The sequence below is a fragment of the Electrophorus electricus genome, chromosome 2 (assembly GCF_041902795.1).
Source record: "Electrophorus electricus isolate QZ-2024a chromosome 2, ASM4190279v1, whole genome shotgun sequence".
Taxonomy (NCBI): Eukaryota; Metazoa; Chordata; class Actinopteri; order Gymnotiformes; family Gymnotidae; genus Electrophorus; species Electrophorus electricus.
Genome location: NC_137498.1, coordinates 23,658,402 through 23,684,552, shown reverse-complemented (window position 1 = coordinate 23,684,552; position 26,151 = coordinate 23,658,402). Strand labels below are relative to the sequence as shown.

The following is a 26,151-nucleotide window of genomic DNA, read 5'->3' as shown; positions in this document are numbered from 1 at the left end:
TTTAATTCTATTTTAGAATCAGTTGGTTTCACCCAATGTATAAGAGAACCCACTCTGGTAGACATACGCTTGACTTTGTACTGACATATGGTGTAGACATAGAGAACGTAGTTATACTGCCCCAGTCGGATGTCATCTCAGACTATTCCTTAATTTGATTTGAACTACATATGAGCCACAATATAGTAACCTTGCCTTGCTATCATACCAGACACACGATCACGTCAACCGCTGCACCTTGGTTTATTGCGAATCTCCTGGATTTATCATTTGCGAATAGGATACCCTCAAACCCCACGGAACTTTATCAAATAACTGAATGCTTAGAATCAGTATTCTGCTGCCTACTCAGTGATGTTGCTCCACATAAGAATAAAAATTTAGGGACAAAAAAATTATCACATTCACAATTTAAAACAAAACACCCAAAAATAGAATGTAATGGCATCACACTATGCTTGTAGTCTTCCAGCTTGCATGGAAGGAGAGCCTTCTCAAGTATAGAAAAGCATTTATTACTGCTTGAACATCTTATCTTTCAACCCCAACCGAAAATAACAAAAATAATCCTAGATTTATTTTTAGTACAATTTCACATTTAACTAGGAATAAATCTGACACCAATGCTCAGATTACATCACATAGTAATAATGAGTCCATGAATTTATGTAATGAGAAAATTAAGCACATTAGCGATAATATTAAGAGTATTAACATGACAATGGGCAGCTACTTAGAGATTAGAAAAACCAAGCTAAAAAGGACTCTAGAATCCTTTACACCTATCCAAGACCAGAATTTACATCTCTGATCTCACACTCAAAATCCTCCACTTGCTTACTAGATTTACTGCCCACACACTTTCTTAAGGAAATCTTACCTAAAGTACTTGAACCTTTATTAAATTTGGTAAACTCCTCCTTGAACCTTGACTACATTGCTAAATCATTCAAATTAGCAGTAATCATACCACTTATAATAAAATCTAACCTCGACCCATGTCATCTGTCAAACTACAGGCTGATCTCAAACCTTCCATTTATTTCCAAGAGCTTAAAAAAAGCTTTAGCTCATACCTGAATCAAAACTAGGTACATGAAGTCTTTCAGTCAGGGTTTAGGCCTAATCATAGTATGGAAACAACACTAATTAAAGTCATTAATGATCTGTTGTTGGCTTCTGTCCAGGGTTATGTTTTTTGCTTATATTGCTTGATCTGCGCACAGCATTTGACACCATAGATCACAACATTTTACTAGATAGACTCAAAAATGCCATTGGCATTAATGGAATAGCCCTTTCCTGGTTTTAATATTATCTAGCTGGTAACTACCATTTTGTTAAATTGGAGACTTCTCAGCTTACAATAACATAAGCTATGGTGTCGCACAAGGATCTGTTCTAGGGTCTTTGCTTTTTTCTTTATATATACTACCTCTAGGTGACATTATATGTAAACACTGTGTCCACTGCTACACTGATGATACTCAGCCATATGTCTTAGACATATGAGGACATAGATAGGACCAGAGGACATATCATCTTAGTATTATTGACAAATGCATAAAGGACGTCAGACACTGAATGTTGAGGAACTTTCTCTCACTTAATCCTGACAAAACAGAGGTGCTTCTATTAGGCCCAGAGACAGCTATGTCCTCACTCTCTAATTACTCAGTGGTCTCCCAATCACATCTTCTCTAACAGTTAAAGATCTCAGAGTTATTACAGATCCCAGTCTCTCATTCAAAGCTCATGCAAATAATATTTCTAAGACTGCCTTTCTCCAAGTTAGGAACATTTCAAAGATTTGGGACATGCTCTCCTCACATGATGCAGAAAAGCTAGTCCATGCATTTATTACTTCAATACTGGACTTGTGAAAGACTCCTCATCGGAGGATGATATAATCCACAGGAATCCCAGGATTTATGTATGGTTTTTGCATCAAGAGCAGAGTACAGAACACCTTCATATAAATTCAGTGTGCTCAATTTATTAGTAAAAAATGTGAAAAAAAAGAAAATAAATGATTTTAAAAGTAAGCTATTCAGCCAGACTCTAATGTTCCTCAAACATCTATTGACAGTCCTATTAATTAACACCGAACTAGGCTTCAGTATCAGGCCAAAATAGAATTTGCTGCTGCTGTTGCTGCAACTGCTGCTGCTGCAAACAATCATTAAATAACCTGACCTCCCATCTCACCAGCAACTACCTTCAGTTCTACACCCCCTTAGCAGAAGTCCTGCCCTTAGCCCCGTATCTTAGAGAACTCCTAGTGTATTATGACACACCATGTCTGCTGGGATCAAAAGGTGCAGGTTCTTTACTAGCACCAAGAATAAGATCTATGGAATAACCTTCCTGTAAATGTTTGAGATTAAGACACAGTTTCAATATTTAAGGATACACTATACAGGCTATCTGTACAGTCAGGCATTTTATTAACAACTTCCCATCTTAGGTAAAGGTGTAGATCTGGGGATCCATGGGCATCTCTTTTGTCACTCAAGTTGGTTGTCTGAGAGTGGTGGAGTGCTGATATTCCAGGGTGCCCTCATACCTATAGTTCCTTCTGAGCGCTATTCTTTTAGCTGTGCTGCCATAGATAGAGTCCATCTTTGCACATTATAATTCCCAAATTTACACACCCTCATACCTGGACATGTCTAATTTTTTCTCTCTTTCTGATGGGGTACGCCTACCCCTGATGTCATGATGTTACTGAGCTTCAACCTGCCTCAGCTGCCATAGCTACTCCCACCACCCTGTGATGTCCCCTGCTGTAGCCCACCAGCACTCCACCCCAGCCAACTACTTCTCTGTTGCTCTTAATGGACGTTCTCTTGCAGGATGGGTTTGCTCAATGGGGGCTTGGATCTGGACATTTGTAAAGCTGCTTTATGACCACATCCATTGTAAAAACCGCTATATAAATACATTAAATAGATTTTGATTTTATATATATATATATATATATATATATATATATATATATATATATATATATATATATATATATATATATATATATATATGTGTGTGTGTGTGCTTATACCAGTGATGGATGGCAGCTAACATTCTCCTTCTGAATTTTGATAGGTTTGATGTGCTACTGCTTGGACCCAAGGCTACAAGGGGCAAATTATCTAATATTCTACTAAATCTTGATGGCTTTTCAGTAACACCTAAAACTGTTCTATTAAATAATTAATGATCATGTATTGTTCAACTTTACAGATCTAACAACAGCTTTGTTTTATTTGTGTGTTACTGTGGAAATGATGCCAGCACTGGACTATATCTGTTCATCAGTTGTAGCATCTAAGATGATTCCAGAAACTGTCCCAGTGTTGCCAATAGATTAACTAATGCTGCCTTATCTATCCAGCCACCCAACCTACTCCAATGGATGTAGATATGCCTCTCACCCTAGACCCACCAGAGTAGCTGAAGCTCTCATATATACACTGCAGTGGATATTCAGTGTAAACGTACTAAAGCATGGATCCAAAGCATTTCTTCCTCAATTCTGCCCAGGGAAATTTTGCTCGCCACTGTCACCTCTGGTTTGCTCAGTAAGGTTCTGGACCCATACATGGATAAGCAGCTTTGTGACAATTTGCATTGTGAAATGCAATATAAATAAATTTGACTTGACATTTACCACCTGGAAGATATAGGTTTGAGACTCGGTATAGTTGATTCATTTAGCCTTTCCTACAAATGATATCAGAGGTGGGATGATGTCATGAGGCCACCAGTTAGATGAACTTCCTTTGCTCCGGGAAGATCCAATGTGAACTGTGGGCGAGGGGCATTGCTATGACCTTTGATGGTCATTGTAATGGAGGTCAGTGTAATTGAGACAGCTATCCTGTGAAGGAAAGAACTGTATCTTGGAGACTGTCACTCAGAAGGGAGAAGATGTGTTTTGGCTGCTATGACATAGAGCTGGCACTTTGGACTGATGGACAAAGCACATGTTTGACACCTGGATGATTTGGGTTTGAGTCCGGGAACCCTCTGCCTTTATTACATATTCTAGTTTTGCTTTGATAGTGTGCTTTTTGTCATTGGCCTCTTGAAATATTAGTTTTCTCCCAATTTTGAGCTTTCTGACAAAGTGATTTTTTTAAAAATTTTAAACAGTAATAATGTTTTACTTTTGTTAAAGTTCAGAAATCAATATTAGGCTGAATAACCCAGATTTTCAATCACAGCTTTCCTGCTTCTTGACATGGTCTCCAGCAGTCTTTCACATTGCATGTTAAATAAGATTTTGTTTAGGTGATCACTTTAAGTAGAATGTGTTGGCATTCTTTTTTCTTTTTTTCATAGCGGTATATCTGTGGTTCTATGTTTGTGCTTGGTATGCTGTAACTAGTGATCCAGTCTGCAAGTCGTGGCTTCCTCAGTCTCTTGATTTGCTGAAATTGTAGCACAATGTAACATTAGGTACGGAGCTCGCAGAATGATGGTGGACAGATCAAGTAAGATGCGTACGTAGATGCGGATATTAGCCGTCTTTCAAGTAATCTTTTGATGATTATTAAATCTGGTGTAAAGTAATAAACCTAAATTTAGAAGTATTTGCGAGACAAATTAAAAAATATATGCGTGGGGGAAAAATGTGTTTCATGTTGCCTCGATATTTTAAGTTCTCTCATATTTCAGTTTTACAGTGATACCGTCACAATGCAAACCACGAGAAACGCGCTTGACGTCAGATCATTAATTGCAGGGATACTATTATCCAAAAGCATATCGCACGGTAATACTTGCAATTGACATGCAATAGCGAAGGGCAAAGAGGTTAGAATGTTCCTCCTTCTTATGTAATTAAAATTGTTTGGCCGCAAGGGTGAAGTTTGGATCTCAGTCCTTACCAATTATTGTAATTAAGTTAACCCATAATCGTGGTTATATCTGGGCCCATATTGTAACCGACATTTTTCTGGACACTTTTGTGGCTGCGCCATTAGTCATGAAAATGAGGCAAAGCATAATGTTGAACTTTGAGCTTTAGAGTTCTGAATCCGAACTTTTATTTGTTAAGATTTACAATATATGTGTTTTTCGTCATGATCACCCTTACCACTTCTGGTGTACTGAGAGGTAGGAAAGTGTATGTAAGCTACCTTACAGGTTTTCTTTAAAAGGTTTTATATTTGGTGCATAGATGTGAAATACTTGGGTTTTTCTTTTTTAAAAAACAGCCTATGTAATTTGTTATATCAGATTTAATTAAACATGACACCTTGTTTAACAATTTGTATTACTTGTCATTATTCCCAACTCTGTTCGATCTTTAGTCCTACTTAATATTTTAACCGTGAAGCGAACTACTGAAACCTCTCTACAGCTGTTATGTGCGAATCCTCGGTCAATCCTGGGAACTGGCTACGCGACTCGCTAAAGCCGCACAACTTGCGGCTGGTAGTCAAAATTTACTGATCCCAGTGGGCTTACATGGCAGTACCTCAGTGAGACTTTTATGTGTGAAGTTAACTGAGATTAATATGCCAAATACCTATGCCAAAAATACGAAGGTTAGTGTGAGGATTACCATCTACACATTAGGTAGCTAAAATCGGTGAGAAAATGTCTTATATACACGTATGAGCTATACCTTTTAAGCTCCGTATATGTATCTATAAGCTTTAATCATTGTTAACGTGTTTGAGTAGTACTCAATAACTTACACTGAAAATCGTTGGCGCAAGAAACTAAATAAATTTGAAATTCAGGGTTTGATCATTTTAGATTCCTTCATTGGCTTATGTCAGAAGCCCAGGAATTATATGTAAACATGGTTTTCCTAATAATGCATGCCATAAGTTATAGGTTCATTTTGCTACACTTGTTTATACACTCCTATATTGCTTTCGATAGTAATTCGGTTCCAACCCTTCCTCTATAAGGCGACCATAATCGGTAATTATTTAGAAATAAAGATAACATTTGACGTTAAATACACCTGGATTAAAAACAATGTTTAACAACTTTCCTCCGACACAAGTGTATGCTGATTTAATTTAAACTTATTATTCAGTAAACCTAGTATTCCGAGAGGGCGCGAGCGTTGCTTCTTGCATCATTAGCGCTTCCACTGACAGCAATTGTAATTTACGCACGTTGGCTGCAGCACTGCAAAAAGTCGCTTGTGTGTAAAGAGGTAGACAACATACCTTTCGTTAATACAAGTTCCAAAGTAACCTAGTGTAGCGTTTGGAGTAAAGGTAACTGTAACATGTTTAATACCTTATGAATACTCTGGCCATGATGAAGACTAGGCTATTTATATCATATTAGAAGGATAGCTAACGTTTCACACAATGCCACTGATAAAACGGGTGGAAAAACGTTACGTATCAATAATAGTAGGTCTAAAAATAATTTCAAAGCCAGATATGGAAATGATGATAAATGTATAATGACAAGCTGTTTAAAAATAGCTAGCTAAGGTTACACCTAACCTTAGCTTAATTGTAATCCTTCATTCCATAGACCCATGTATTTTAATACTCTAGGTATTGTTCTTGCGATTTATTATTTATTCAGCAATGCATATTAATATGAAAGCTCCACACATACGTTACACTAAACTATCAAAACAATGATATGTCTAACTTAACAATGCCTAATGTCTCTCTCAACAGAGCACACAATGGTTACAAATACTCCTAGTGCTTCTGACACTCACTAATTCATATTGTCAACTAATTAAAAAGAGATGACAAGTGTCTTATAATAAACCATATAATATACTTATAATAATAATATTTCTTTTTATTTTATGTTTGTCTAATACCACTGGATAAGTGACCTGATAGTTTTGACATAAGCTTGTTATAGACAATTTTATCCATGATTTGCTGTGTAGCATTATTCTCTTTATCAAAACAAAACATTATAGTGTATTACACAGATTCTTAACTGAACTAAAAAGGAACAATTTGAGTACATAGTTTTCTAAATAGAGCCCACTCATAATAGTTATGCTTCATTAGACAATGTATAGCCTTGTAAATAAGATGACATTTGATAACTTTTGAGAGCTACATTAATCATCAGCCAGTAAGCTTACACTGTTTTGTTTTTTGGGGGGGTGGGGGTGGAGGTTGTTTTATTTTGTTTTGGTTGGTTCTCTTGGGTTTTGTATTGTTTTTTAGTTAAAGTAAGAAGACATTGTTTGATAAGGATGTTTCAGATTCAAAAGGAAAATGTCTGAAAAGGGAATATTTAAGGAAGCACCTGTATTTGATGATATTTCAGCTCCAATGCACACACCATCAAGTTTTAATGGAACTAAAAAATGCAACAGCTCAGCTTGAAGTATGTACTGTGTCCTCATGTTGCTATTTACAATGTCCTTAATGTTTTGGTGTATATTAATGTTTGAAGAATATTATACATCCTAAAGAGAACGGTTACACTTACCGAAATTAATCTCATAAAAAACATGTAGCACTTCATGAAAGGATACAAGGTGAAAATATATTTTATAAATCATATAATTCCCATAACTAAAAGATGTTTGCAAAAACATCCAGATATACATAAAAGCCATGTTGCAAAGTCAACCAAAATACTTTAACAACCTTTCCAAATAAAAGCATAAACAAAAAGCTGGAATAAACTTTTCAATGTTTTAAAGGTTCATTCTAACTTTTGCTTCCACCAATGTCCAGCATTTTCTGAAGGAACATGTGAGGTATGCATGTATGGGATGCAAGTTCAACATCTGCAGTTGTTTAACACCACTAGATTATGATGACAATATTCACAACATTCACAACATTGCAAGATTCCCAAAACATGTGCTGTTGTTTAACACCAACAGATTATGATGACATCATTCACAACAATGCAAGATTCCCAAAACATTTGTTATCAATCACCATTTTAGTTTAAAACTTGTTTCAGTAAGCAAGAACCCATAAAATGCAAATTCCTGAACAAATTGCCTGAATATGCACCATGAAATATGTGTATGCAGAACTGAAATGTTTGGATTGAATATGCATAAAAACGACTTAGTTTAGGGAATGTTTTCATAAAATTCTACATAAACCGCAAAAGCACAGAAGTGTCAGGGACTCAGAGCTGGGAAGTAGCTTACACCACCCTTAAACCTCCACCATATCAGAGGGTGGGAAGGGGATGTCATGCTCGGCAGTCAAGGACTTTGGACTCTTTTCATCAGCTTAACAATAGAAATGTTAATGAACTCAATGTACCATTTTGACATTTGATGTCTCTAAAGGGTTTTTGCAATCACGCACAATAGTTTGGCTAAGCAAAGTGTACGGATGCTGTACAATAAACCTACTAAATGGCAAACAATGTCCAAAACAATGGCTATCATTACATGTCTCTGGAGAGGCACAGAATAGGAACCTTTGAATTCAATGGACAAGTCTCTCAGTCTCTCTCTCTCTCTCTCTCTCTCTCTCTCTCTCTATATATATATATATATATATATATATACACACACACACACACACACACACACACACACACACACACACACACACACACACACACACACTTGGGAAGGTGAATGAATGAATGATTGAATGAATCAATGAATGAATGAATAACATATGTTTTATAAATCATTTTATTATTAGATCTTAGCTGCTAAGTTAGCCATTATGTTCTCCATATTTTATAGTATATGTGCTTTTGCTATTATAAGGTTTTAGAAATAAGGAGGTCTTTTACTGCAAAATGCCCAATCCCTACACTCCTATCAAATTGGTAAGATCCACCAATGGGAACACAGATAGTTATGGTTAATTCTGGCATGAATGATATCAAATCGTAGGTGTTTCATGAAATGCCTAAAAAAACTTTTGTTGTGATAGGAGATATTGGAGGTTTTGTAAAGTTTAAAAAAGATAGCATTTACTGGTAATTGCTTGGTGATTTGAGAACAGAGAGTATCTTGAAAAGATGATGGTAATACTGTTTGTTTGAAATTCAGTAATCTGATCTTTTCTGTTTCTTCAGTAACCCCATGGTGATTTGAACTGTGAGAAAAAAACTTTCATCTTTGCTTTAACTGGCATCTATTTCCATCTTTGGTAATAGGCAAGCAGTGTAGTAGACTATTCCACCCAGACACACACGCACATACATTAGATAAACAACACCCACTAAAATAATGTTTTCACTCATTGCTTTATTTCGTATGCCCCAAAAATTGTATTTGTAATGGACACAAAAATAGAGAGGTTGCTACTGGAATTCTTTCAAGTAAATTTGCCCCTTGGCACTCTTTAAATGTTCATAATTTGGTCGACTTAAATTGACAACAACACCAAGTGAGTGAGTTAAGAGGTTAAATTAAAGGTAACAGTCAATTACTGCTGATTGACTCTATAATCCTGTAAATTAAATAACTTGAATAAGACATGAAATAAGTGTTTTACAATGGATTATGATGGGTTACTCATAATCCATTTACTTCTGTCTTTAACAGACAGCAGGGAGTACTTGAAACTGTGCAGGCACAAACTGATCATTTGTAGACCCTCTGTACAAATGCCATTCATGTTTGTGCTGCAATGGACACCAAATGGTCCCACCAAAGGCTACCTTCATTTGATTTAAGGGTAAATCTGTTTTTGGAGATTTTGTTCATGTTTTCTCCACCGTCACCTCCTTTTAAAAAAATAATTTAATGGACTACATGTAACATTTAAATAAGATGAATATGTACATGGGTGAATATGAAGCAGGATCATTTCTGAATATTTTGAGGCTCCAAGTGATGTTCTCCTATCATATTAATATGTGGCAAGAATAATTAATGATGATTACAATAAAATGTAATAAGGACTAAGATAAGCACAATAAAAATAATAAATACTACATAGTTAATTGTATAATAAATATAAATAGTAGTATCTTTTCATATATTCTAGCTAATTGACCACTAGTATTTTCTATTTAGCTACAGCAAGCCCTTTTCTGCCTTTGTATACATTTATCATTTCCAGATGTGTAGGTGCATGTCATGTTTTTTTAAGCTGCTATAAGAGATATTTTTAAGAACACTAGTTAAAGTATCATTGCGTAATGACACATTACATAATGATACATTTAATTATAATAGCTACCCTAAGAATCTAATGTCGAAGCTAATGTTAGGATAGCTAGCATAACATTTTTAAACTATATCTTCACGTATTAATGTTAAGATAAATGTACAATTCTCTTTCTGTGTTTCAGTAAAATCACATTGAGAATATTTGTTACTCCACCCGTTTCCTTGGATCACTACAATTCCCAGCATTTTGATGACGAAGTACATCCAGCCAATCACCAACCATATACGCGTTCATCATCACCGGACTATTCAGATCGCCTACTCATTTACACTACCTATTTATACCTGCCATTGACTGACACACTGCGACGTATTGAACTGTCAGTGCATGCCGAGCGTTATTTTCGAATGTCTTACGGTATTTCTGATATTTGTCCGTTTACTCACGTCTGTTTTTGCCTGCCCCATTTGTATTCGTCTGCCATATAATATTGTCTTTAGGATTTCTACCTAGGACTGTTTATACCCTGTTTGTGATGCACTCTGGCTTTGTTACCACTAAGATTCTGGTTCTCACCCTTGCTTATATTTTGATTACCGAGTTGGATTATCCTTTACTGATGAAAACATTTTATCTGCGAGCGTCTTGCTTTATCTGAGTCATTACAAAATTATGAATATTGAGAATAAATTGCATGGTACACTAGTATGTACTTTGCAGTTGGTGTTTTTGTGTTGCCAGTATGTTAATCTGATGGAAACAAAGCATGATAAAATAGGAGCCATAATATATTCTATACTCTGTCTATCAGAGCTCTCACTATATAGTTCAAGCATTCAGGCTTTTCCTTAAATTTGTTACCTATCTGTGGTTGGCATAAGACATGATTTTCTGACTGAACATGTGCAAGTATGGACATATAGTGAAATTTCTCTATTCAGTTTTGCATATTGGGTATGCCTATTTTCCAGTCCATACAATTTACATGAACTTAAAATATGTTTCCAATCGTTTGATGCAGTACTAGAATTCCAGCCAAAGACCTTTAAGATGTGATACAGGTACTGCTGGTCAGATAAATTGTTTTTATGATTATGCAATAGTTGGCATTAAAAAATATCTTCATTTTGTTTCTGTGGGAAAATTACAATAAAATAACTGTGGTTCTTAGCATATGATGCTTACAGGAATAAGAATAGTAACAGGGAAAATTTAATAACCTCAAATTCACACAGATTTTTCCCCAAACATTCATCCAAATTGGCCAGTGTGGTTTAGACACAATATTACTTGAAACACTTTATTTCTTAAATTTGCAAATATAAACTACATTGCCTGGCCAAAAAAAAGGTCACACACTTGAATATTTCGTTGGACTACCTTTAGCTTTGATTATGGCACTCATTCGCTGTGGCATTGTTTCCACAAGCTTCTGCAAGGTCACAAAATGTATTTCTGTCCAGATTTGCATTAATCTTTCCACAAGATATTGTATTGGTGATTTGGACCACTGCGCAAAGTCTTCTCCAGCACATCCCAAATATTCTCAATGGGGTTCAGGTCTGGACTCTGTGGTGGCCAATCCATGTGCGAAAGTGATGTCTCATGCTCCCTGAATCACTCTTTCACAATTTGAGTCCGATGAATCCTGGCATTGTCATCTTGGAATCTGCCCGTGCCATCAGGGAAGAAAAAGTCCATTGATGGAATAACCTGGTCATTCAGGTAGTCAGCTGACCTCATTCTTTGGGCACATAACGTTGCTGAACCTAGACCTGACCAACTGCAACAACCCGAGATCATAGCATGGCTTTTACAGTAGGCACTAGGCATGATGTGTGCATCACTTCAGCTGCCTCTCTTCTTACCCTGATGCACCCATCATGCTGGAACAGGGTAAATCTGGACTCATCAGACCACATGACCTTCTTCCATTGCTCCAGAGTCCAATCTTTATGCTCCCTAGCAAATTCAAACCATTTTTGCCAGTTAGCCTCACTGACAAGTGGTTTCATTAAGGCTACACAGCTGTTTAGTCCCAATCCCTTGAGTTCCCTTCACATTGTGCATGTGAAAATGCTCTTACTTTCACTATTAAACATATCCCTGAGTTCTACAGTTGTTTTTCTACGATTTGATTTCACTACACCTTTAAGTGATCGCTGATCACGATAATTCAAGATTTTTTTTCAACCGCATTCCTTCCTCAAAGATAATGTTTCTCCATTGTCCTTCCAGTTTTTAATAATGCGTTGGACAGTTCTTGACCCGATTTTAGTAGTTTCAGCCATCTCTTTAGATGTTTCCTCTGCTTGATGCATGCCAATAATTTAACCCTTCTGAAACAGATTAACATCTTTTCCACAACCACAGGATGTGTCTTTTGACATAGTTGTTTAACAAATGAGAAGCTACTCACTGCATCAGTTAGGGTTAAATAACTTGTTGCCATCTGAAACATAATCACCAATGCCGTAATTATCCAATGGGAGTTTCTTACTTATTTGCTTCGTTAAATCCAGATGGTGACCTTTTTTTGGCCAGGCAGTGTATCTGTAATAATCTATTTTACATTTACATTTACAGCATTTAGCAGACGCTCTTATCCAGAGCGACTTACAAAAGTGCTTTGTCATTTACTCATAGAATATATCCAAGTACAGTATAGTAGGTTAGAATTAAACATACCAATGAACTAGAATACTATAGAATACAGGGATGAATGCTGATACCTAGAAGTGCAAAATACATAAGGTCTATCTTAAACAATGATAAATGTTATAAACAATTTTAAAAGTAGGATTAATTATGTAATTTTTGGCAAGTGTATGAACTTTTTTGGGGGAGCTGTGATTTACACACCCTTTGTCAGTGAGTCATACTCTGTTTATTTTAGAATGAATGCTTCATAATTAATATATTTTAGAAGTTTGTGGTTTAATGTGGCACAGCATATATAAAGGAACTCACTTGCGACATCACTACTAGCGTACATACAACTTACTCACTATTGCTCAGTCTTAACCAGACAGTGACGAGAGCCAGACAAAAGTCACTGGTCTATGATGTTTCTCTTACTCCCAGGGAAATCCTTCAGTAAAACCAGAATTTCCAGCCTATGCTAATCTAATTAGAAAACCTTTGGGGACTTTCCATGACATTCCTGGCTCTGGGCAGATTCAGTCTCAATCACTTATTTTCCCATATCATAACAATGTTTAAAAATAATTACATCAAATATATCCTATGGAAATATATACATGTGACAGAGGAACATGTTCCTGGTCATCTAAACCTGCGGATTGACTTGCTCATATCTTGTTGCTCAGTCTCGACACTTTCCCTCTTGATGCTGCTCATAAAGGCAACACATTATCATTACAAATCCAGTAAATAGAACAGAGACTTCCTACTTCTGCTTTGTTTTTTCTTCTTCTATATATTTGACTTTTTAGTAGATATTTAGCTAAATAAAGCATAATTTTGTGTGCCTGTAGCTCACATTGTAGAGCTGGTAGAACAGATAGAGTAAGGCCATGGGAGTGATTCACAGTGAGCACACATATTAATATATGTACAGTTATGTGCAAAATAATATCAGTGTGTTTAAAACAACTGAGAAAAAGCTCAATCCTCATAACAGCATTTATTTCCATATACACAAAGGCACTGGGAGCACTGCACATTCAATTCCAAATGAAAACATGAACGAAATATCAATTTTTAAAGTGAAAATGAAGAAAAAAGAATAATGGGCTGTTAAAAAAATAGCAGTGTCTTCATTTTCATTTACAAACTGGAATATTTACAGCATAAACTGAAAGTTGTTTACAGATTTAGCTTTTCTGTTGATCACTCAACTAATATTTAGTTGTATAACCTTTATTTCTGATAACTGCTTTACATCTGTGAACTAAACCTCTGACACCTGCGAACAGATATTTAAACCCAAGCTGACTGTACTACATTCCACAGTTCTTACTCATTCGTAGGTTTTGCATCAAAAACAGCATTTTTGATGTCACTCCACAAATTCTCAGTTGGATTGAAGTCTGGGGATTAGGCTGGCCACTTCATAACATCAATCTTGTTGGTCTGGAACAAGGATGTTGCCTGCTTTCTGGTATGTTTGGGGTAATTGTCCTGCTGAAACATCCATTTCAAGGGCATTTCGTCTTCAGCATATGGCAACATGACCTCTTCCAGTATTTTGATATATTCAAATTTGTCCATGGTGCCTGGTATGCGATAAATGGGGCCAATTCCAAAGTATGAGAAACATCCCCAAACCATTATGCTTGCACCTCCATGTTTTACCTTCTTCACAGTATACTGTGGCTTGAATTCAGTGTTTATGGGTAGCCTCACAAACTGTCTGTGGCCTTTAGACCCAATAAGAACAATCTTGGCTTCATCTGTCCACACAATGCTGCGCCACTTCGCTTTAGGCGCTCTTTAGGCGCAATGTGCTCTTTGGCAAACTGTAACCTTTTCAACATGTCTTTTTTTTTGGGGCAATGGTACTTTACAAGGGTTTCTTGCAAATAGTTTGGCTTCACATAGGTGTCTTCTGATTGCAGTACTCACAGGTTACTGAAGATCTTCTTTGATTTCCCTGGAGCTGATCATTGGATGCTTCTTAGCCATTCTTGTTATTCCATGATCTACGTGGATGCTAGTATTTCTTTTCCTACCACATGTTTTGGGTTTTGTTTGCCATTTTAAAGCATTTGAGATCATTTTAGCTGAGCAGCCAATTATTTTCTGCACTTCCTTATGTTTTCCCCTCTCCAATCAACTTCTTGATCAAAGTTTTTTCTCCTTTGGTACAATGTCTGGATGACCCATTTTACTCAATGAGCAAGGGTTAAAACCAGCAGGTACATGTGCTGCCCTCCTTCTTTAAATGAAGGCCATAATTGACACCTGTTTCTTCATAGACTGAATGACCTCACTAATTGAACTCCACACTGCTATTAATTTGAATGTGCCCCTTTCATTAAATAAGTCAATTACACCCAATTAGCAGCGTGCATGTCATGACTGTTGATTCTGTTGGTAGTTTTAGTAAGGTTTCTAGGTTTGACTTTGTGTATATGGCCATATTGGTGCTGTCAGTTGGTTCTCAATTTGAAATACATTACATAGGCTACAAATCTGAATAAGTATAATGAGAAAATTTCTCAGCTGGTAAACATGTCAAATGACAATAAATATAAACTGAAGGTAACTAAAGCTGTAGATACTGCCAAGGAATTCATTCATTAGTACTGGCAGGGCAGGAAAGAAACTTCTCAAATTTTGTTATTTTGACTATATTGAAACTTTTATACATAAAGTATAATGTATATTTATTTACCAGTTTGCTGTAGTTTATATTAAAATCTTATTCATCCCTTGTGTATTTATTTCTTTACATCAACAAAGAAACACATCATACTTTAATTCAAGGCCCCTTGTGAACTTTAGTGAACTAAATTACAATTGATTTTCAGGGAAAAAAAAATGACCTTAAGTGGGGAGGAATGGGGCACAGAGGAAAAATTATGTCAGAGTCTAACCACTGACTTATAATGAACGGAAACAACACACACTAGACAAATATGCACGATCCAAAAGGAAGGGTCTAACTGGATATATAGTATTTTCCCTGACCCATGACAGACGAGTGAGACAGAGACTCACTGATCTTTAACATGGCACATATGACATTAGATTGGTCTTTATAAAGACTGCAGAACTGGTAGAACCCCAAAAGAACTATCCAGGACAACCTGGCTATATAATATAACATGAGCTAACTCATGTGCTACATATAATGTACACTGGTAAGCTTTCCAAGAAAATGTGTTAATTGCATGAAAAGTACCCTATAGAACCTTATGATCTTGTCAGAATATACAGAGTTGTGTTCTCTTGGCAAGAGTCCTATGTCTTGTGAAGAGAGGATTAGGGTTTTAGGAATAAGACCATCTTTTCATGTACCTGAACCAGATATTTAAGGGCTGTGGATCTCTTTTATTACCTAACCAAAGTATGTTGGGAGCAATTATATAGACTTACTGGGAGTCTCCAAGGGCTGCATTAAGAATCTGGTAGTGTGGAGTAATTTGGATTCTCCACTTATAAGATCATGGGATTGTGTCTGTCTTCCAAAAGAGTTTTTGTTGCCACAGGGGTTATCCTAGTTAACACCAAGCTTACATCAGAAATGTCACGGGACGCCCCCCCCCCCCCCCCCCACGAGTCACGTGGTATGGCCTGCCGCGTGCAGGGGGGTTCACCCTTATTTGTAGCCACGCCCTCCGTGGTAGCACGCACCTGCACAGAGCTTAAAGTCTTGATTTTGTATGTCTATTGAAACCTCTGCTAGTGTGTGCATCGTGTTGGTCATTGTTTGTTTGCTGCTGTATATAAAACGTGTGTGTGGCCATTGTTAAATGTTACTGTAGCCTGTGTTTAGTTAAATGTATAAGTCATGTCTGTCGTTAATCTTGTGTGTGAGTGCCACCGTTGTCGTTCGTGTTTTATGTTAATAAATGTTTCCTTTTTGAGGGAGTCTGTGCGTCCTGCTCCACGCCCATTGGCACTTGGGCCAGCGGCAACGTTACAAGAAATAACACTTTCCATTGAGATAAAAGTTTACTATTTTAAAAACCAAGGAATTATGGGGAAAAAATGGGAGAAAATATTCAAACAAAAATCACAAACTCAGATCAACACAGGATGGGAATCATTTAAACAAGATGTTTTTTTTTAAATAGTCCCTGAATTATATGTGCTACATTTTATTACTATGTCTTAATAGGTGGGGAGGGGTAAGCACAGAGGAAAATAAGTCAGAATTCAGAATTCAACCATTAATATAATCATTATGAAGGAGGGAAGTACTGAATCAAACAGTGAAGTATTTTCACTCATAGTCAGGATTCTGAGATTTCCCAGCTCATAAAAAAGATTACATACCAGGGGCTGAAGACAGTGTGTAACACGTTTTGATAATATAATGATGGGTGTTCACCAAGTTCTTTTTACAATATTTTTCTATTAATAGTTTGCTTTCATAGTCATACAGACTCATAACAGAAGGAAGAAGTGTAGCTTGTGGGGCAGCATATGACTTGCCAATAAAACATGTTAAACTTGGGGGATAGATTTATATTACACCTACAAAGAACAATGGGAACTACATCCTTGTGGAGGTTTTGACACTGACACAATACAATTACAAAGTTATTCCATAGTCATTAGGTTATACAAACACAGTTCAGATAATAAGCTTGCAAGTCTGAGTCAAGTGAGGGTTGAGTTTATTTATTTAAAATGCACTGTGTAGCTGCTGGAGAGGAAACTTATTTTTAGTGAGTTTTTATTTTTTAATAAATTTTACAATTTTTAAAAACTTTTTGTTTGTAGTTTTTTTTTTGTTCTAGTCATTCTCTCTGGGATGACAAAATAACTATCTATTAGTATTCAATCCATCTGCATAGAAATGCTTCAATGATTCATTTCTGTATGTCACTAAAATTTGCAAATTTGTTTTTTAAATAAACGAGGTATCTTCTTCAGCTAGATAAAAGATACTCGGTCCATGATGCCAAGCCTAACTCAGTTTAAGAATTAAATAAATGCATTACTGTGTGCCATAAAATGGTTGAGTGTTTTAAAACTGTTGAGAGCTTTCTTTTCATACAGACTGAAACACTTAGTAAAGTTTAAACTTCTGGATGGTCCTGAGTGTTATAATCAATTCCTCTTCATTTTTAAACATTGCTTGTTAGTTCTCATTAGTTCTTCCCCTTCTCTGTCACTTTAAAATTCTGCAGACTGAGCACTGGGAATAATAAGGGTCTGTCAGTAATGTTCCGTTCGAGCAGTAGAACACATTCCTACACTGTTTTTCTCCCTTCCAATATGCTCAGCTAGCCATGCCAAACCTCAAGACAGCAACAGAAATCTATCTTTATTCAGCTGGTTCAGTGCAATAAATCACGGAAATTCCACAATGCAATTCCAGTTTAAAACAACACAGAGAGACATACCTATCTGTTGTAACTAGTTGTACGTTTCTAGTTTGTCTTTGTGAGGTTAATAAATCTTATGCCTAGGAAAACAGTCTACAGAACAGGTAGTGATGGAAGCCAGTTTACAATTTCTCTGCCATCTCTGCCTCTGAAAAGAAAAAGTGATTTTCTTGTCACAAAAAAAACCCCAATACCAGAGACTGCATGAAATGCTGCAAACTTGGATTTCTCTTTCTAAAAGGCATTTTGTAAACTGTCTGTATATAGCACAAAAATTAATTATGAACAACCAGAATACATGAGCCTTGCTTAGAGACTTGTATAAATGTGGCAGTCTACAAGTCCTCTTCATGGGAATAGTCATACCACTTTGTACTCATCTAATTTGAAGTGAGGGATGTTTAATAAGTGTTACTCATATCATGGAGCATTGTTTTAACCCAATCTCTTGCACAAGATATTATTTTAACAACAGTGCTCTAACTGTTTCCAGGCTGCAAAGAACAATATCCTCCCTGTGCTTTTTCTTTGATGTCAGGATGGAGTGAGGGAAGAAAGTTATGACCTAAGCACTAGTATTCATGTGTCTAGGGTTGTTCTAAAACTGATAACATTTGTTAACATTACATTAAAAAAATTAAGCAAGAAAAATAAGCAAGCTACCAGCACTAACAATAAAAATTAGAAGATAACTGGGCACATGTAGGCACAGTTAACTTATCCTCAGACATAGGCATTTCCCAAAAGAAACTGTACCCAGAAAACGTGAGCACAGCATTCTTCCTGCCTTTTTCATCACATCAGTGGCATCACCACATGAATACTTGACCACTTCTCTCACAGCTTCTGGATCAATCAACAATGGAACATATTATTTCTTTTTTTCATTGAGGATACCCGTCACAATGTAATAATAGAAAGTCTAATAAAATGTGGCACCATGCAATGACCAATAACATTCTACAGTGGTCCACCCTGTTTCCTCCCACTGTCTGGTGCCAGTATCTGCTCTTATTTTCCAGAGTTCAAGTGATTCCATGAAACTTTCCTGTTCCTTTCCTCACAATCTAATTCACAAAAAAATTGCATAACTTCCACCCATATGACCACCTTAATTCCAAGTAACCTAAGAACATTCTCCAGTCAGCTAGCCATTTCTGTTTGCTAGAATAAAACTATTGCACTAAAATACAACGTTGTATGTTCTAACCAAAAGGCCTTAGATTTTAATGGAATAGCTTTTGAAATCTGCATTAACTTCAGTACATTCTGTGATGATATTATTATTATTTTTATTTTATTTAAATAAATTGGTTTTGTAACATCTTCTTTTCCAAAACTCTTCCTGGGGTGATAGATTCCAGGATGTAATAAGGTTTTTTTAAATGTATTATTATTTCATTCAATGTCTGTGTAATGCAATTCGAATTGCCATTCGTATGTAAAGTGCTATACAAGTAAACTTGCCTTGCTTTATTACATTCATGGCTGTGGTCGTTTGATAGAAGGCCTTCAATCATTTCCTCTTCGATGGAAAAAATACATTTTAAGCCTGGTAATATGTTTTTTGTGTATACCCAAATGGAATTCAGCCATTGTTTACAGTATTTCTGTGCTTTGTAGTATTCATATGTGAGATTCTTTCTCTAATATCCGTTTCATATTCATGTTTCATGTGCCTATTTCTGGAATTAAGTAGCTCGGCAGATGGTCTGACACATGAACTCGCTATGGCCTGAGGACTTATGCCAAGAATCTGACTCTCAGCCCATGTTTCCTATGTCACTTTTTTTCTTCTTTTCTGTTTATCTATCTTTTCTGCTACTATGTCATGCACTTTCGATGGAAGAAAAACATGCACGACAGCTCTTACGAAATATCTCAAGACAGAGGTTTAAAACAAGCAGTGCCATCTATTTGTGGAAAAAGAAGCAGAATCAATCCTGTAGGCTGTTATGTAGCCTGTGAACTGCCCGACATGGAGAAAGTTGCCTGACGCCCCGGGATCTGTGCCAGTTCAACCGAACTTCCTCTTAGTTTTCCAGACTTGGCAATCGCTATAAAAGCAGCAATAGAAACACAAGAGTCGTGAGTACGAGTAGACAAGACATTGCACGAAAACGTAGCGTTGTAAAACGTAAGCCTATATTATATAACTAGACAACGACATTCCCACACAGATATGAAGAATTTTATAGGAGTAGTCATGGCGCTTGCACTTCTGAGAATTCAGGGGAAAAAGCCAAGTAACGGTTATTGCGTTGGTGCGAAATGCTTTACTGTCTATACAGACAATGTGGACTTTAATTCGGCACGAAAATCTTGTCGGGAGAAGGAGGGACATTTAATGACCGTACGAACGACTGTGGCAGACAATGTAATTTCAGATCTATTGACTGGAGTTCAGGGAAGCTTTTGGATTGGTTTACGATACACGGATGAGAGCTGCTCTGACTCGTCGCTTGATCTGAAAGGATACTCATGGATAACGGGAGATAAAAGAACTAACTTTACAAACTGGAAAAGTACTGAGAAAGTATGCTCCCAGCGCTGCGTGTCACTATCCAAAGATGATCTAAAATGGACGGAAAGACATTGTAATGATGCAATTGAAGGATATTTGTGTGAACACAATAATGCTATTAAGTGCGAACGGCTTACGTCCGCATCAACGGTTCTGTATGAAACCCCTTTAGGATTTTCAAGAGAGGATCTCATTGAAGTTCCCCAAAGAACCAATGCAACGCGAAAGGATTTGGGAACAAAACACACGTGTGTAGAAGGTCAATGGTATGCTGCACCTTGGAACTGTGAAATTTATAAGGGTGGGTGTAATCATAGCTGCATCAAGAAGAATGATGCATACATTTGCACCTGCCCACCTGGCTACAGACTTCAAAGTAATGCAGTCAGTTGTTCCAAAGCACATGATGATCCATGTCTACATGCAAGTTGTTCACATGAATGTTCAGCAATGGGAGATGACTATGAATGTCATTGTAAACCTGGATTTCAACTCAGTGGAGACAGAAAGACTTGTAAGGACATCAACGAGTGTGATGATGATAGACTGTGCCCAGGAGAAAATTCCCACTGTGTCAACACTGACGGAGGCTTTGATTGTCGTTGTAAAGATGGCTTTAAGAAAGGAAAGGACACTTGTGAAGATTATGATGAATGTGTATCTGGACCATGTGAACACATATGCATTAACACTGAAGGCAGTTATTACTGTGAATGTGGTGAGGGATACAAAGTATCATCAGAGGACAAAGATAAATGTGCACTTTACTGTCAAGACTGGGAATGTCCAGCTGTGTCCTGTGACCCTAACAACCCATTTCAGTGTGATTGCCCACGTGGGTTCATTATAGAAGAGAGGTCAACAGAATATTTTTGTATTGACATAGATGAATGTGAAATGTTTTATTGTGATCAGATTTGCAATAACACTGCTGGGGGTTATATTTGCTCTTGCACTCAAGGTTTTAATCTTATTGATAATACTCAATGTGTGCAAAAGGAAATTGTAGATGGATCAAGTACCACAACAACCTTTGACATCTTTTCACCTACAAGCAGGTCTCCAACTGAGATACCAGCCATCTCAGCTGGATGTCTACTTGGAATAACTCTGTGCATCATTGTGGTGATTATAGTGATGGTCTGTCTCATTCTTTGCATTTTGAAGCATCAAGGAAAAATAGATAGGTACAAATTCCACAATGAAGTTTGCATAGTTTGCAACAAGTGACCACAGAAACATACTCCAAAAAATTTGTCTCAAGTAAAACATCTGACACTAAGCATCAGGGGAAAGATTAGGTATGGAGTTTGATATTGACTGCATGAATAGTTCTCTTGAATTAGACACAGTTGGGATTATTGAAAAACAGTGCAACATCTCTGGTACAGAGAATTCTTAAACACTGGAAGGAGATGGGGCCTGTTGTTCTAGAATTCATTAACACCTGGATAAAAAACCTGGTTTAGTCATTGGCTCAAGTAAATTTAAAAGTATTTAATTTTTTCTCCCCAATAGAAATGAAAAGTTTTACTACTTTGATTTGCATCCTGAATGTTTAAATGTTTTTGGCATTTGGTGTAATCTTATATTAAGTAAATGTATTTATTCCAATTGCTGCAAAACATTTCCAATTACGGCTGCTGTGAAGTGTTGTGAAGCATATATATAGTCTATGTACAAGATATATGATTTTACTGAAACTAGAGAGCTACATGACAGACCAAATTGTTGTAAGTATATTATTTTAAAGAAACCAAAAACATTAAATAATGGTTTGTTTAATATGTGCATCATGGGACACCTGTTGGTTTAGTTGTATGTTTTAAGCATTGCCTTTTAGGGTTTTCTACACACCTCAGATTTGTGTCTCATCATTACAGAATAAGCAGTTTTATTGAATGAGACCACTGACCAATCTTAGTAACAAGGTTAGCAAGAAAACGTTTTAAAATGTTTAAATGTTGTTAATGAGGTGAGTTTTTATACACCAGTAATGGCCAACAGGTATGGGGTGCCACACTGCTGCATAACCCATTTTTTCTACTTTAACCCATTTCATCTTATGAAGAGTTTTATTAAATAAGCCAGGTAAAGCAGAGCAGATACAATATTAAACTGCATGGCGCTGTCATGAACAAAGATTTGGCCTGAGTATTATGGCTATACACCATTTCTTTTAAAGTTAACTCAATATCCTTTACCCAACCCACTAAGGTTAGGGTTAGGGTTTAAGTAAGACTCCACTTTACCACTGGAAAACCAAATCCACAAAGTCAGAAAGATGAGTTTCACTGGTATTATCAGCAGACTACATGTTTTACATGTTATTAGACTAATGTAATAATGTATGTAATTGAATAGTGTCATATGTATTAAGTGCTATTAAACATTACAGTTATTACCTTTTATTTTAACAGGTTTTTAGCTTTAATGTAAGGCTATGTATGTCTACATTAGATGAACTGTGTAGTACTTACAGCTGGTTTTTAGGAGACCAAAAGTAATAAGACAGTTGGATATGTAGTCTGTAGTCTAATTGCACAATTAGTTCATGCACAAGAGATCTAAAAAAGATTCAGAGTTAATTCTTGGTTATGATCTTTATATCTGGATTTTCCAGGGTTGTCTCTCAACATGACTACCAAGATGTGTCAATGGCAGTAAATCAGGATATAGAAGGCTGAAAATCAGAATAAATAAATGAGAGGTGTTGTGACAAAATGAACTGTATGTTACACTGTTGAAAAATTGACAGATATTGATGAACCTATCAATAGCAAAGGCCTGGGAAAACCAATGAATATAACAGTAGTGAATGACCAAAGAACACTTTCAATTATGATAAAAAAAAAGGGAGCAGTACACCTCAGGAGGTTCATCACAAAATACAAATCACTGGTAAGCCTCAAATCAAAAAGGACCTGCTAAGAGTTTGGTTAAAGGCCTACAGATGTCTGGCTTGAAAATGATTTATATAAATTTACAGTGATGGAAGGTCTGGAGAAAAAAATGCTCATGAGCCAAACAATTGCTCATGACCCAACCCATACTATTGTACCTATGAATCAAGGCGGCATGGTCATCTAGGCCAGTGGAACTTACTCATTTGTCCTTATTCATGACGTTGCTGCTGACTACAACAGCTGCAGGCATGAAGTCTGAAGTGAACAGACACATATTCTTTTTTACCTCTTAGACCAACTCTAACATATTACTAAAGCAACAGTCTAGCCATTTTATGATGGAAATTTGGAATAACCAGGTCAGTCATTCAATCTAAATCCTACTCAATAAAGAATGAAAAGAGTCTTTCTTATAAAAGGAATGACTGAAAATGCTTACAATACAGGGATGATTTGGGACATTTTGTGATGTCTCTGGGTCTCTTCATGCAGACTTCAGGATGTCATAAACTGTAAAGGAGTTATAGCCACATTCTACACAACAGTTTTATCATATTTAATTTGTACAGTTAATTTTTTTGTTACCTTAAATATTGAACTACTTTACTATATAAGTACTGGGGGTCAAATATGGTTCACCTGATATAAACATAAATGCACTCAGATTAATGTAGACATACTACAGCTTACATAGTCATTATTTATAATCCAATGTGATGAGGTATATCAAAAAGCACACCCTGAATAAGAAACTTATTAGGGATTCTTCTCCTTGCTTCAGATCTTATGGTCTTGTTTTCGTCAAATATTTAATTTGATGTCAAAGGTGATAAAAGTTTAAAAACATCTATTTAATAAGACTTTTGTTAATTTTTCTAATGGTCAAATATCCTCCTCTGGTGGTGTAGAATAGAATCCGCAGTGTGTTTTAGAGAACACTTTATTAACTTGTGTTTATTAAAGTTTATTGTTTCCTTCATACAGTTAGTATGACATGTAATTAATGTAATGAGGGTATTGTTTTGAAAATATAGAATCGGGGTGAGGGGTGGGGGTTGTTCAAAAATAAAATTATAGACATATTAGATGGTAAATATACAAGATTTTACCAAACTGTGTGTTAACAGGGACAATGCACATTAATTAACCTTAACCCAGTGTGCTAGAGTTTACCAAATGGCTAATTTTTCACTCATCTTCACTGGAAATGTGTCTGGTGAAATGTCTTTAGCTAGAAGCAAAGGTTAAAAAACACTTAAAGCAGCACACAGAAAATGAATACAGAGCAGCAGTTTACATGCAGGCAAGATACATAGATACATACTACTTAAATAGACTAACACAGAACAGCTAATATGCAAGCTGTCTCACAAGGAATAAAATGGTGTGTGATTAGTTAAATGGCACTTTGCCAAATACATCAAAACAAAATGAGACTTATTGCACCTTGATTCATGTTCACACACCTGAGCAAAAAACAATAAACAATTCCTGTAGAATTCTGCTTCTGATTTTGACCATTCGACAGATACAACTAATTTAGAATGTTGCTGCAAGAATTTTGACCAGGTCAAAGAAAACAGAGCACATTGCTACAGTTCTAAAATCTCTACACTGGCTTCCAGTTAATTATAGAATTGACCTTTAAAAAATACAATTATTTTACAAATCCCTAAATAGATTAGGACCAGGTTTCATATTTATATATGGCTTTATAAAAGTGGATTCCTTGCATCAAAAACTAAAATGTCCAGGAGATGGTGATGTTGCTACCTGTTCTATAGGAGCACTGACATCACATTTCCATTGGGATATGCCCCATTAGTTGGAGTGAGTGGCAAAATGTTCTACAAAATAGCTTAGTTTATTAGGGGGAACATCACAACAAAGAATGAAAGAAGTGATTATCTGCTTAATTTAAAGATTGGAATTGACAGTGATCCAAATTACCAAAGAAGCTGTGCTTCTTGGACTGATTTGACACCAGGAAAATGCACTATGCAATGCACAGAAAAGCCTTAATTGACACAAGGTTATACTACAAGGAAGGATTTGTTGGTGAAATTAAAGTGATAAGGACACAACTGGATAATCTGGTTGTCTGTGGACAAATTTCTACAAAAGTTTATATTTCATTACTTTTACTTGGAAAACTTTTTGGAAGGCCTACTTTGTTTGAAGCACTGCCACTCAGTAATGTTATATCTTTGTGCAAGTTAAACAACTTATCCTCCTTTGTTACCATTAAATCTGACTTATAAAATATAAATTTTTGCTGTAATCAGAATATTTCATTTTTCCATTCCAAGTATAGCTTCCAAATCTATAAAGATAGTTATCTGGCTAGATGACTAAACTGGGTTTGTCTTGATAGAGATCTCTGTCTTTTCTTTTCTTTAGCTTTCTGCGGTCTGTAAAAATATAGGTCAGAATTCTTGCATAACAATGCTTTCTTATTTTAGTTGTTTTTGTGTTTCTGCACCCTTTTTCTGCCACCCAGTGAGCATAACAGCAGTGACGCTTGTCAATAATGACATCATAATACAGCTGTTTAGATCCATTTTGTGATAATATAGTGCCAGCCTGTTGGGAGTTTGAAACACACACAATAATTATACTCTCCTGGTCACATT

At 36.2% G+C, this 26,151-nt stretch overlaps 1 protein-coding gene across 1 annotated transcript; it reads left to right on the top strand.

Moving 5' to 3' along the window:
• Positions 1-19,848: 19,848 nt before the first annotated feature.
• On the top strand, positions 19,849-23,023 carry thbd (thrombomodulin). Its single transcript, XM_027001430.3, has one exon. The coding sequence runs from the start codon at positions 20,271-20,273 to the stop codon at positions 21,840-21,842; it is 1,572 nt and encodes a 523-aa protein (XP_026857231.2). The 5' UTR covers positions 19,849-20,270; the 3' UTR covers positions 21,843-23,023.
• The last annotated feature ends 3,128 nt before the right edge of the window (positions 23,024-26,151 follow it).

What these genes read in the sequence shown, in the direction of transcription:
- thbd (XM_027001430.3), top strand. Translation starts at nt 20,271, where the DNA reads ATGAAGAATTTTATAGGAGTAGTCATGGCGCTTGCACTTCTGAGAATT.